General features: G+C 42.1%; 1 protein-coding gene across 4 annotated transcripts in view; it reads right to left on the bottom strand.

Moving 5' to 3' along the window:
• GRIK1 (glutamate ionotropic receptor kainate type subunit 1) overlaps positions 1–14,565 on the bottom strand; it is a 230,244-nt gene that overhangs the window by 100,580 nt on the left and 115,099 nt on the right. For all 4 annotated transcript variants that reach the window (XR_014709971.1, XM_084617633.1, XM_084617632.1 and 1 more), the window contains exon 4: positions 1,023–1,204. Coding sequence is in view for 3 of the 4 variants with exons in the window: in XM_084617633.1 (XP_084473759.1) it covers positions 1,023–1,204 (182 nt within the window). In the remaining variant the exon portion in view is untranslated. The remainder of the gene's footprint in view (positions 1–1,022; positions 1,205–14,565) is intronic.

The following is a 14,565-nucleotide window of genomic DNA, read 5'->3' as shown; positions in this document are numbered from 1 at the left end:
TCCTGATCCTGGGCTCAGAACCGTGCAGGAGCACCTTGCACCCGTCTGGAGACTCAGCGTTGTCAACAGTCACCACACTGCAGCATAGCTGCAATGGTGGTAGGGGGAACAAATGCTTTTCTTCTTACTTTCAGGCTGGCTGGGGAAGGGAAGTTAATCTCAAAGGAAGCAGTACGCCTTCCTCCCAATGTGGAACAGAGCTCTGCTCCATAGGTGCCACTCTCCCCTAGCAGGGGGAGCCAGAGGGCAAGGATGAGCTTCCTTCTGCCAACAGGCTGCCTCCCCAAAAGTTTGTACGATGCTGAGGGGAGAGAGACTTGGACTGGCACCACTTCCAGTAGACAGAGGAAAGGTACATCAGTGACAGGGAGAATCCAGTCTCTTGGGGACAGGAATCTTTAGTGTTTATTCCTGTCTGTATCTGTGGTGCTGTAGAAATACATAGTACATAACAATTTTTTTTTCTATGGTGCCATTTTCTTTCCCTCTTGTCTCCAGCTCAGAGTTGAAATTTGGCAAGTTGCAGCTACTGGGCCAAATTCTGACTGCTTACAGTGGTGTAAATCCAGAGTTATGTTGACTTCAGTGGAATTACTGCAGACTCATCCTGGTGTAACTCAGTTTAATTTGAGCCAATAGGTTTTATGGAGAGAACTACTTGATTTGAGCAAGTCACTGTGCATTTGGAAAATAAGGTTAAAAAAACTGAAACAGGACATATTAAAAATAATGAAACATTCCTTTCACGCCAGCAGAAACAAAATTGTAATTACAATTGCAAATCATCTTTGCTGTTGCGACCCAAATTCTCATCAGAAACATAGCACTGCACACCGCCAAAGTGCGTAAAACTCAGCTGAGCTCATATGAGTTGCCTGTACCAACGGTCTCTGATAACAGATCTCCAGCTTAATCTACATGAATGCAGTTTTATTGTTTCCCAGCAAATGAAAACCAAATGGCATTATATCTTTGAGAATGAGAAATGAGCACTATTGGGGTTTTTTTTCCCCCCCTCTTACCTGTTTAAGGATTTCTGCTGCTGTTTCATGTGAGCAATCAAATATCACATAGAACTCCTTGCCTTTCTTCATCTCCTTGAGTAAAGGCCTGGCATCTTTATTCCCAGAGGGCAACTGACGGATTTTGATTTTAATGTTATATCTAGAAGGGGCTTTGATGAGCTCTTGCAGGCGAATTAGACCTAGAAAATGACAACCAATCATATAGTTGATTGTTCTGTGAAACGACTATTTATTGACACTTAATCTCTTATCATTCCCAATATATTTCAAGCTGCCACCTATCTAAAGGTTAAGCTATTAACTTCTCATTTGTCATCTTTCTTGCTGGTGTGGTTTATGAAGCTGTTTTCCCTTTGTGGGCATATTTACCTTGGAAACGTAAACACTACAAATAGAATTACATCTTAGGAAAAATTCAAACCTTTCTTCCCAGCCTCTAATCATAAACATCAATGTTAAACAAAGCAAACCTGGAATTGTAAACCTCTATTAAATGTTCCTTTATAACTTCAAAAGTGGGCAAATAAGAAAGCAATTTCAGGCAATAAGCATATCCACCATTGTTCACTTACAATCCAGTAGATTAGGATGAGTGGCACTTACCAATATTTATTATTTATAGGCATTTCTGTGGTGCTTATCACTCTAGTGCCAGAGTACCTTCCAATACCTTCGAAGTAGGGAATTATCATTCATTATATTTTTTGGAGAAAGTGAGGCATAGTGAAGTTAAGTGTCCTGTATAACATCGCACAGGAAGCGTGATGCAGTGAATATCTCCTGACACCCAGTTCTGTGCCTTAACCACAAGGCCATCCTGCTTCTCATACTATTAGACATGCCTAGCTTGATTTCCAGGGGCTTAAAAACTCAGGTCTTTTGATTTAGGACCAGACCTTCAGTTGGGTGTAAATCTGGACAGTTTAAGTGAAGCCAGCAGGGCTATGCTGATTCACCACAGTTGAGGATCTGCCCCCAACTATCTAAATGCAGTACACTGCTTGCTTACTAATAGGGTTGTCAAGCAATTTAAAAAAAAATTAATCATGATGAATCAAGCTGTTAAACAATAATACAATACCATTTATTTAAATATTTTAGGATATTGTCTATATTGTAAGTATATTGATTTCAATTACAACACAAATACAAAGTGTACAGAGCTCACTTTGTGTTACAAATATTTACATTGTAAACATTTTTCAGTTCATTTAATAAAAGTACTATAGTGCAATCTCTTTATCATGAAAGTTGAACTTACAAATGTAGAATTATGTACAAAAAATGCATTCAAAAACAAAACCATGCAAAACTTTAGAGCCTACAAATCCACTCAGTTCACCCAGTTGCTCAGACAAATAAGTTTGTTTACATCTGCAGGAGATAGTGCTGCCTGCTTCTTGTTTACATCACCTGAAAGTGAGAACAGGCGTTCGCATGGTACTGTTGTAGCTGGCATTGCAAGATATTTACATGGCAGATGCACTAAAGATTCATATGTCCCTTCATGCTTCAGCCACCATTCCAGAGAACATGCATCCATGTTGATGATGGGTTCTGCTTGATAACAATCCAAAGCAGTGCAGACCGACACATGTTCATTTTCATCATCTGAGTCAGATGCCACCAGCAGAAGGTTGATTTTTCTTTTTTGGTGGTTCGGGTTCTGTATTTTCCGCATCAGAGTGTTGCTCTTTTAAGACTTCTGAAAGCATGCTCCACACCTCGTCCCTCTCAGATTTTGGATGGCACTTCAGATTCTTAAACCTCTGGTTGAGTGCTGTAGCTATCTTTAGAAATCTCACATTGGTACCTTCTTTGCGTTTTGTTAAATCTGTAGTGAAAGCGTTCTTAAAATGAACAACGTGTGCTGGATGATCAGCCAAGACTGCTATAACATGAAATATATGGCAGAATGCAGGTAAAACAGCAGGAGACACACAATTCTCCCCCCAAGGAGTTCAGTCACAAATTTAATTAACACATTTTTTTTAATGAGCATCATCAGCATGGAAGTATGTCTTCTGGAATGGTGGCTGAAGCATGAAGGGCATAAGAATTTTTAGCATATCTGGCATGTAAATACCTGGCTACAAAAGTGCCATGTGAACACCTTTTCTCACTTTTCAGGTGACATTGTAAATAAGAAGTAAGCAGCTTTATTTCCTGTAAACATAAACAAACTTGTTTGTCTTAACAATTGGCTGAATAACCAGTTGGACAGAGTGGGCTTGTAGGCTGTAAAGTTTTACATTGTTTTTTTGAGTTCAGTTATGTAAAAAATCTCCATTTGTAAGTTGCACTTTAATGATAAAGAGATTGCACTGGAGTATTTGTATTTTTCAATTCATCTCCTACTATTTTTTGTTTATAGGTGGGGTCTGCTGCTGAGAAAGGGTAGTCATGCCCTGGGAAGAGGATTCTTGGAGCTGGTACAGCCAGAAAGAGAAGGGGAGCCAGTGTAGCAAGAAGCAGTCCAGGGAAGGAGCAGTGAGGGTAGAGAGAGAGGAAGCCCAGAACTGCTGAGCTCAGTGTCCCTGGACTGGAATCTTGAGAAGAGGGTGGGTCTGGGCTCCCCTACCAATCACCAAGGGCATGGCATAGAGCTGAGGCAGTGAATGGGAAGACTGCCTAGGCCTGTACCCCAGAAGGGGAAACGCTGCAGCTGATCTACACTACTGCAGTAAATCAATCTAAGTTAAGCTACTTCAGTTACATGAATAACATAACTAGGGTTGCCAATTTTTTAATTGCACAAAACGGAATACCCTTGCCCCCTCCCCCTGCCCAGCCTCTTCTCTGAGGCTTCACCCTGCTCACTCCATCCCCCCCTCCCTCTGTCGCTCGCTCTGCCCCACCCTCACTCACTGACTCATTTTCACTGGGCTGGGGTAGGCAGCTGGGGTGTGGAAGGGGGTGAGGGCATCGGCTGCAAGTGCAGACTCTGGGGTGAAGGGTTTGGGGTGCAGGAGGAGACTCTGGGCTAGGGGTTGGGCCATGGGAGAGGGTTTGGGGCTTGGGCTCTGGAAGGGAGTTTGGGTATGGGAGAGGCCTCAGGACTGGGGCAGAGGGTTGGGGTACAGGAAGGGGTGTCGGGTGCAGGCTCTGGGAGGGAGTGGGTGTGTGGGTTCTGGGAGGGGGTTGGGGGTAGGGGTGTGGGCTGCAGGCTGTGCTTACCTTGGGTGGATCCCTGAAAGTGGTGGCATGTTTCTCCGCCTCCTAGGGGGAGGCGCAGCCAGGTGGCTCTGCATGCTGCCTCTGTCCACAGGTGCCACAGGGCACTTGGGGAAGGGGTAACACGCAGAGCCCCCACAGCTACCACTTCACCTAGGAGCTGAGGGAGATGCCGCTGCTTCTGGGAAGCTGCACAGAGCCTCCGGCCAACACCGCACCAACCAGACTTTTAATGGCCCGGTCAGCGATGCTGACTGGAGCCACCAGGGTCCCTTTTCAACCAGGCGTTCCAGTTGAAAAACAGACACCTGGCAACCCTAAATGTAACTGAAGTTGACGTAGCTAGATCCACTTACTGTGGGGTTTGCACTGTGTCAATGGGAGACATTCTCCTGCCGACTTCCCTTAGCTTCTCGGGGAGGTGGTGTACACAAATAAATGGGAGAGTACTCTCTGACATAGCGTGTCTTCACCTGACCTGCAAAATCAACACTGCTACATCAATTGCAGCCGTGCCAATTTAGCGGGCAGTGTAGACATGCCCTGAGTGATCTAGGTGGAGGGCTAAGTCACAAAGGAGACACGGACAGTCTGGGAGTGACAATGGAACCGCAGAACAGAAGGAGAGACAGAGTAATGGTGTGCTAACCATGGCAGGGGCTGTCTACCTCAGGAGCTAATCCTCAGAGTGACCAGGAGAAGGCACCAGATCAGTGGTGACAGGTGCACCTAGGATTGCCACCTTTCCACTTGTGGGTAACCAGACCCCAGCGGCCCCACCCCTGAGGGGGTCTCTGCTTTGCCTCTTCACCCACCACCAGATAAAACCATTCCAGACATCAGGGCTTCTCAAATGACAACCAGACACACAAACTAAAACCTGGATTGTCTGGGTGAAAATGGGATGGGTGGTAACCTTAAGTCCCAGTGACAGGATAAATGGAATAAAAGCAAGAGATACCTACTAAGAAAAACTAACAAATAGTAATTATGAAAATGAACCCCTGAGCAGGCCAGTGGGAGGGGGCATATTTTATTTACTTTGTGTTTGACCCTACTTGGCTGAATAATCCTCTAGTATAAGTGCTGTACTAATACAAGGCAAACTACAAGATAAAGCATCACTTTTTCCTCTGATGTTAACTGATGATTGCTACATTGTATGGTGTTGGCTTTCACTCAAGAACTCACACTTATATTGGAACAAATGTCTTTTCCCCTGTTGTACTGGTTCTGTGCTTTTCGGGGGGGTTTAAGCATCAACAGTCAATATAACCATTATGAGTATTCAAATGGAAATCATTGTACACATGGTCAGAGACCACAGTCTGGCTTCCAGCCAACCTCCTCAATTCATTGTTATAAGAATGGAGCACAGGCTTCTGAAACTGACTAGCAAGCAGGGGAGTTTATGTAATTTGGCTGTAAACTTGTAGTTTGGCTGTCTCAAACATTCAAGTATTTTGTTGCAAACTGTGATGCTTCAGCCACTGGGACCAAAATGATTTTAACAAAGAAAAATGGAGATTCAGAAAACATTTCTGGTGCGTTGAGAGCTTCATACTGACAATAATATCCGAGCTCGAACATTCTTGCTTTGTTTAAATGTGTTCTGTAGCAACAGGAATTACACTACAGTTGTGAGTGAACTGTGGGAGCAAGAATGGGATTTGCTGGAGAAAATGACTCTGCATGGCAGGGGTGAAGGAAAAAGCCCAACTCCCTCAGAATGTACTGTGGAAAATGTAGGCTTGCACTGATGTGTGTGGTCTTTCTAATGTATTTCGTCCCTGACCTCCCCCACCTAGGTTCCTAGGAGCGGTAGCTAAGTATTCTGGGCCAAATGAAAGGGCAAGGTGCAGCTGCGGGGGAACAAAGAAATTGAAGAAGCACTTATGTCTGAAAAAAGAAAAGGAGTACTTGTGGCACCTTAGAGACAAATTTATCTGAGCATAAGCTTTTGTGAGCTACAGCTCACTTCATCAGATGCATTCAGTGGAATAAATTTGTTAGTCTCTAAGATGCCACAAGTACTCCTTTTCTTTTTGCAAATACAGACTAACACAGCTGCTACTCTGAAACCTGAATTATGTCTGAAAGCAGCTGCTATTTTAAGAACAGCCAAACCCCCACAAACGGTGACTGGAAGTAATCAATAGCAAAGAGAAATACCTTTAGAAAGAAAAGTGTGTGAGAAGTTGCACTTCAATTTTTGAAGCTGAGATTTGAATGCCATCACAATTTGATGTTCTAGGTTTTGAGGTTGGGGGAGAAAGTGTATTAGCTGGGCATATGCAGCACTTAGAATTTCAGGCTCTGTTACTTTGGGTGGTAATATCTCAAAGCTCAATCTGCATTGGGAAAATTTTAACAAATTGGCAATCAAGGCTGGTGGAATGGAGCCAGGGTCTGTGGTTCTCTACGACATAAATGATATGTAAGGTGCAGGTAGGTGATGAATAGTGAAGGGGAAAAAAACGTGAAATGTGGTATATGCCTGACATGGAGTCAGTGGAAGGATGCAAAGAGGGGGTAATATCATAGTCAAAGCAAGGAGCCAGAAAAATGATTTTTGCAGCAACATTTTGAATGGATTTAGGTAGGAAAGATGGTGCTTGATAAGACAAGACAAGAAGAGGTTGTAGTGTCAAGATGTGAAATAATGAGGACCCAGAGGAGAATTTTTAGCTGTGTGGATGGAGAAAGGCTGTATCTTAAAGATATTGTGTGTAATTCCTAGGGATGGAAATTATACCCTGAACAGTTGCATTCTTAATTTCTTTCATGGATTCATATAGCCATTTATCAGAACACTTGAATAGTATTTTTTTTACCCCATGGCTATTAGAAATATAGTAGACCCTTTGCTGAAAACTGGAGGAATTAACTCACAATAGGGTTTTAATTCAAAAGTCAAAACAAATACTTCAGGAGTGTTGAGGAACAAGGCTCTGTATCTTGCACCTAAAATTCACTGAAGTTTGATACATGTTGATTGAACTCTGGAGTTTGGCATTCCATTCATAAGATTATGTTTGTATGTGTCTAACTGACTAAAAGGACTAACTGATTTTTTTTAATTAAAATTGTATTAGAATGTGAAAGTAGCAAGTGCTAAGCTGTAGTTACTGCTGAAGAGGCACTGTTTTTATAAACTCTTAGAGTGCCTAATTTTCTGAATAAATCACCTCTTGGCTGAAATTTCACACACTACTTCTTCGACCACCTGGTTTATAGTTGTTTGAACATGGGCAAATTATTTAATTAGATTTAAACAGTAAAAAAGAGAGAGAAAAGAGGAGATAAAGCTCATATAAAAAGCTTTAGGCACCCTGACAATTAATTAATCTTAGAGCAATATAACAATGATCCTCCAGGAGAATTAGCTGGAGAATTAGCTGGAGAGGGCAAACTCAACCCACCAGCAGCATATAAATTAGTAAATGGTTAACAATTTAATGGTATGTATTATGGTGTGGGACTTCCTTCATTTACCTCCACCTCCAAAAAAATTGAGTTATTTGACCTCAACATTTTTCTAAAATCAAGTTTGTTTAAAAATTTCAAACATACCATAGCCTAATTCTTTATTGAGCAAATGTGCTGTGATATTTTTGAAAAGAATAAAGCTTTAGGAAATTTTATTTTATAAATATGTGGGTGCTAATGAGGCAAATGCATGCTATGTAGGGGTCTACTATAGACCACAAAATCAATAGGAGTAGGTGAATGTGAGCTATTTCTAGAACAAATAGCAGAAATATCCAGAACAAAAGAGCTGGTAGTAATGGGGGACTTTAACTACCTAGACATCAACTACAAAGACATCATTTGAAAAGTAATTTGACAAAACACAAGTGTCTAAATTTTTGGAATCCATTGGGGACAGCCTCTTGTTTCAGAAGGTGGAGGAAGTAACCAGGGGAGAGCCATTTTAGAGGAGGAATTGGTTGCAAATCTGAAGGCAATTTGGGTGAAAGTGATCATAAATGATAAATTTCATCATTTCTATGGAAAGGAAGGCTTGTGGACAACAGAGTAAAGACAATAGACTTCAAAACAGATTTTCAGAAATTTATAGAACTGGTAGGTAAGGTCCCATGGGAAGAAAATCTAGGAGAACAAGAGTTCAGGAGAGCTAGCAGTTTCTGAGAGACAGTATTGCCAGCAGAACAGCAAACGATCCCGATGCAAAGGAAAGATAGGAAGAAAAGTAAGACGCCAATATGAGTCCATCAGGAGCTCTTTAATTACCTGAAAATCAAAAAGGAATGATACAGAAAGTGGAAACATGGACAAATTGCTAAGGATGAGTTCCGAATAATAACACAATCATGTAGGAACAAAATCAGAAAGGCGAAGATGCAAAATAAATTATACCTAATAAGGGACAAAAAGCATTATAAAGAGGTTTTTTTTTAAATATATTAGGAACAAGAGAAAGATGAAGGAAAGTGCAGATCCACTACTTAGCAAGGAAGGAGAGCTAATAACAGATAACATCAAAAATACTGATTTTTCTATTTTCCTTCCATGCTCACTAAAAAGGTTAATAGTGACCAGGTACTTAACACAATAAATACTAATAAGAGGGGAAGGAATGCAACCCAGAGCAGCCCTAATGTTGTGCATGTATTCCAATAAGGCAAGCAGGATGACCCAGGTAACAATAGTCTGGTTAGCCTGGCATCAGTTCCAGGCAAAATAATGAAAAGGCTGATACAGGATTCAATTGATAAAGAATTGAAGGATGGGACTATAATTAAAGCCAGTAAACTTGGTTTTATGGAGAATAGGTCTTGTCAAACAAACCAGATTTCTTTCTTTGAGGCAATTACAAGATTGGTTGATAAAGATAACTGTGTAGATATAATATACTTAAACTTTTGTGAAGTGTTTGACTTAGTATCGCATGACTGATTAAGAAATTAGCACTGTACAATATGAATAAAGCATTTGCTGAATGGATAAAGAACTGGCTACCTGATATTTCAACAAGCAGTTGTGGTTGAGGAATCATCATCAAATGGTGGTGTTTCTAGTGGGGTTCTTCCGGGATCAGTACTAGGCCCAATCCGGAAGTAAATATAAAATCGCTGCTGATGTAATTTGTGAATGATGATAAGATTGGGGGAACGATTGCTCAATCTGGATTACTTGGTTACCTGGGCCTACGCAAACAAATGCAAACACAAATTATGTACTCTGATCTACTTACTGAACTAATATCTTTAAGGTCCAGTTTTATCTAAAACATGTCATGATTGGTGCTTCAGACTAGGAGCCAGTTCCTCAGCTAGTGTAAAATAGCATAGCTCCATGGAAGAATATTTGAAGAGTTCTGACAAAGAAATAATTGGAGTGACAGTGTAGTAGGGCAATGGATTTGGAGTCAGGAGACCTGGGTTCTATTTCCAAGTCGGCCATTAAGTCGCATTGTGTTGCTGGGTAAATTACTTAATCACTCTGTGCCTCTGTTCCCCCTCCAACCCTTTGTCTTGTCCATTTGAAAGAATATAAGCTCTTCAAAGCAGGGACTTTATTGTGTGTTTGTACAGTATCTAGCACAATACTAGGTGCAACTGTAATATTAGTAAGACTAAAAGTGCAGGTAATGTACACTTAATTTCTAAGAAAAAATGAGGTTTGCTGTTTTCCTACAGTTTTAGTAAGTTTTTTTCTTTTTATAGTGTAGTAACTTAAAAAAAACCCCGAGCCAAGCAGTTCCTGCTCAGAATCCAAAGGTGGCGTCTTTTATTGATCATACTTGACTTGTTTGCTCTGCCGACTCCTATTTAATGTCATGATTGATTATTCATTTACATTGTAAATATCTCTGCAGATCAAATCTCTTTAACATTAATCATCTCTGGAATGTAAGTAAGCAACACTTCATGTTTTTAATGCTAATTGGGTAATATATTGCTAGACTGAAACATAAATTTACATTTCTATATCCATAAATATATTGACATCTTGTCTTGTGAATCCAACAAAACGTTGCTGAGCTACAATAACCTTACTAAAAGAAAAGGAGTACTAGTGGCACCTTAGAGACTAACCTAACCTTAAAACTCCAGATGTGGCTAGCAAGGATTCTGTGGTCATAACATTTTTTGACATCTATTTTATGATATAAATTATCAGTTCTGAGCATCCCATTTAAGGGCTTTGTGGTCAATAGTAAGATACTTGGATTGTACAGAATAGGGGTGGATAAACAAGTATCAAAGGATCTATTTAGACACCATTTGAATTCCTGTATAGGGGTGTGAAAGCCCCCCTATCTTTCTATGTGAACTCAATAGACAATAGGAAAAGAAGAAAATTAAGTCTTATATGGTCAGCAGTGCAATACCACATTTGGGAGGGGAGAGTTGTGGCAGATGAATGATAGGAGTTTCAAAAGCGCTTAGTGTAGACTGTGTCTTCACTGCAAAAAAGATAGGATTTTTTTTTTTTTAAAACTGGGATAACTAAATGTACATTAACTATCCCACTGTAACAATCCTAGTGGAAACAAAGCAGTGTGGTTTTACTGAGAGGTAAACTATAGAGGTGAAGTCAATGCTATACACCAACCTATAGCTGATCTCACCTAGTTTTACCTCACAATAAAAATACAGTGCTCTTTCTCCCTCCAACTCCCACTAGGATTTTACAGTGATAGCCAATGCTGGTTAGCTATCCTGCTATAAAAGCAATCCTTTCTGACCATGAAGACGAAACCTTAACATAACTCTGCCATTGATGTTGGAGTTAAGCTAACACAGAGCACTTTTTTTTTTTAAATCCCACCCTAAAGTTGTAAGCTTAATACCTTGACCCCTGGGGTAGCAGGGATTGTGTTGCTAAAGACTCTACCCTCCTCTAGCTGTGTTATAAGAAGCAGCTCATATGAATTCCAGAGAGATACTGGATGTATCCAGTGTTCCTTGGGTGCTGGTAGTGGACTCAGCCCTGAATCATTTTCTTAGCCAAAGCTCTTAACTAATGTAACTGAGAGGTTTTTGACTGAATAAAGACTTTAAAATGGCATTACTTTCAACTGGCTGTTGGAAGCTGAGGCTATGCAACTTCAGCCTTGATTTTTATTTATTTATTTTATTTTTGCTTGCATTGAGAAGAGCATGTATGAGTGTGCGCTGCATTTGTCTAAAATGCAAGTGTGGTTTAGTTAGCTCAGTTCCACTGGCCTCTGCGTTGTGTTTGGAAGCATGTTAAAGAATCACCTTTGTGATTTTAAAGGTGTTGCCCTGAAATGTAATTTCATCTGAGTCTCTGGGCTGCCTTATGAAAAATGTATCTGTATCCCTTTTTGCTTGGAGTTCCTATGTTTTGAGATCTGACAGTTTGAAAATTTCTATAAGCTGTAAATGGAATGTTGCACATAAACTTTTCCTGCAACAGGTGCAGAATTTTAAGTCTGTCTACACTGGTTTAGACTATGCCTGGTCAGAGGCAGATTAGGCGTTTGTGGGGCTCTGGGCCAGTGCAAGTTGGGGCCCCTCCCTACCACTTCTGCCTGCACCCACCCACTCTGCCCCCACCCCTGGTGTGTCTGCTGGGGAAATGGGGTCAGGGCAGAGTGGGTGGGTGCACAGCGGTGCCCATTTTTCCAGGGGCCTCCCAATTGGCCATGGTCCCAGGCACAGGCCCTGTTGGCCCAGTGGCTAATCTGCCACTGCTGACGATGATATTCAAACATTTCTTGTAAAGATGATTGTGGCATTGTTTCACTGGCTGATGTGCTAACAGGACCTTTTCTGAGAAATGTGGGTTAGAATGGTTCTGTAGGCTACCTGAGGAGATGCAGTTTGGTTAACACGATTCTCAGTAACTGAATCTTTTTCCACATTAGTGAGGGGAATGGCACTGGTTGAAATATGGTTGTTGCTATATCAGCATGGTTTTAGACTTTGCCAACCTGGGCACTAACATCTGCTACCATAGTCTGAATGAGTTGATAATCCATGTCCATTGCAAATCCAGTCTCTTTCAAATATTCAGAAATTCTTAAGGAGCATTCAGGGCAAATTCCTAGTCTTCCGCCACCTTTGGAAACACTTGACCATGTTCCCAGGAAGGCAAAAGTTTCTGCAAATCTCTTCCTTCACTGAACAAAAGGATATATGCTAGTGGTACTGATCTTCTAAAGAAAGAATAGTAAATATGGCAGGCGACCAGCTTGGCTTAACGGAGAAATCCTAGCGGATCTTAAACATAAAAAAGAAGCTTACAAGAAGTGGAAGGTTGGACATGACCAGGGAAGAGTATAAAAATATTGCTCGGGCATGTAGGAATGAAATCAGGAGGGCCAAATCGCACCTGGAGCTGCAGCTAGCAAGAGATGTCAAGAGTAACAAGAAGGATTTCTTCAGGTATGTTGGCAACAAGAAGAAAGCCAAGGAAAGTGTGGGCCCCTTACTGAATGAGGGAGGCAACCTGGTGACAGAGGATGTGGAAAAAGCTAATGTGCTCAATGCTTTTTTTGCCTCTGTCTTCACTAACAAGGACAGCTTTTTTTGCCTCTGTCTTCACTAACAAGGACAGCTCCCAGACTGCTGCGCTGGGCATCACAACATGGGGAGTAGATGGCCAGCCCTCTGTGGAGAAAGAGGTGGTTAGGGACTACTTAGAAAAGCTGGACGTGCACAAGTCCATGGGGCCAGACGAGTTGCATCAGAGAGTGCTAAAGGAATTGGCGGCTGTGATTGCAGAGCCATTGGCCATTATCTTTGAAAACTCGTGGCGAACGGGGGAAGTCCCAGATGACTGGAAAAAGGCTAATGTAGTGCCCATCTTTAAAAAAGGGAAGAAGGAGGATTCTGGGAACTACAGGCCAGTCAGCCTCACCTCAGTCCCCAGAAAAATCATGGAGCAGGTCCTCAGAGAATCAATCCTGAAGCACTTACATGAGAGGAAAGTGATCAGGAACAGTCAGTATGGATTCACCAAGGGTAGGTCATGCCTGACTAATCTAATCGCCTTCTATGATTACTGGTTCTGTGGATGAAGGGAAAGCAGTGGATGTATTGTTTCTTGACTTTAGCAAAGCTTTTGATATGGTCTCCCACAGTATTCTTGTCAGCAAGTTAAAGAAGTATGGGCTGGATGAATGCACTATAAGGTGGGTAGAAAGTTGGCTAGATTGTCGGGCTCAACGGGTAGTGATCAATGGCTCCATGTCTAGTTGGCAGCCAGTGTCAAGTGGAGTGCCCCAGGGGTCAGTCCTGGGGCTGGTTTTGTTCAATATCTTCATAAATGATCTGGAGGATGGTGTAGATTGCACTCTCAGCAAATTTGTGGATGATACTAAACTGGGAGGAGTGGTAGTTACGCTAGAGGGCAGGGATAGGATACAGAGGGACCTAGACAAATTGGAGGATTGGGCCAGAAGAAATCTGATGAGGTTCAATAAGGATAAATGCAAGGTCCTGCACTTAGGACAGAAGAACCCAATGCACTGCTACAGACTAGGGACCGAATGGCTAGGCAGCAGTTCTGTGGAAAAGGACCTAGGGGTGACAGTGGACGAGAAGCTGGATATGAGTCAGCAGTGGGCCCTTGTTGCCAAGAAGGCCAGTGGCATTTTGGGATGTATAAGTAGGGGCATAGCCAGCAGATCGAGGGACGTGATCGTTCCCCTCTATTCAACATTGGTGAGGCCTCATCTGGAGTACTGTGTCCAGTTTTGGGCCCCACACTACAAGAAGGATGTGGATAAACTGGAGAGAGTCCAGCGAAGGGCAACAAAAATGATTAGGGGTCTTGAACACATGACTTATGAGGAGAGGCTGAGGGAACTGGGATTGTTTAGTCTGCAGAAGAGAAGAAACTCAGGGGGGATTTGATAGCTGCTTTCAACTACCTGAGAGGTGGTTCCAGAGAGGATGGTTCTAGACTATTCTCAGTGGTAGAAGAGGACAGGACAAGGAGTAATGGTCTCAAGTTGCAGTGGGGGAGGTTTAGGTTGGATATTAGGAAAAACTTTTTCACTAGGAGGGTGGTGAAACACTGGAATGCATTACCTAGGGAGGTGGTAGAATCTCCTTCCTTAGAAGTTTTTAAGGTCAGGCTTGACAAAGCCCTGGCTGGGATGATTTAATTGGGGATTGGTCCTGCTTCGAGCAGGGGGTTGGACTAGATGACCTCCTGAGGTCCCTTCCAACCCTGATATTCTATGGTATCCCAGTGTACAGCAATGAAAGTGTCATCCACGTACCACATTATGCACATGGGGAAGGGAACTTCACCACAAGAGGAATACATTCTTCTGAATTTCATTTCCAGGGGAGCAGCATCAGCAGCAACTGCAGAACGCACAGCCTGACTTTCAGATACTCACTCACTTGTTATCCAGGCT

The sequence above is a fragment of the Lepidochelys olivacea genome (genome assembly GCF_965140295.1).
Source record: "Lepidochelys olivacea isolate rLepOli2 genome assembly, chromosome: 1".
In the NCBI taxonomy this organism is placed as follows: Eukaryota; Metazoa; Chordata; order Testudines; family Cheloniidae; genus Lepidochelys; species Lepidochelys olivacea.
The sequence above is the reverse complement of the archived record's forward strand: the minus strand, read 5'-3'. Positions and strand labels throughout refer to the sequence as shown.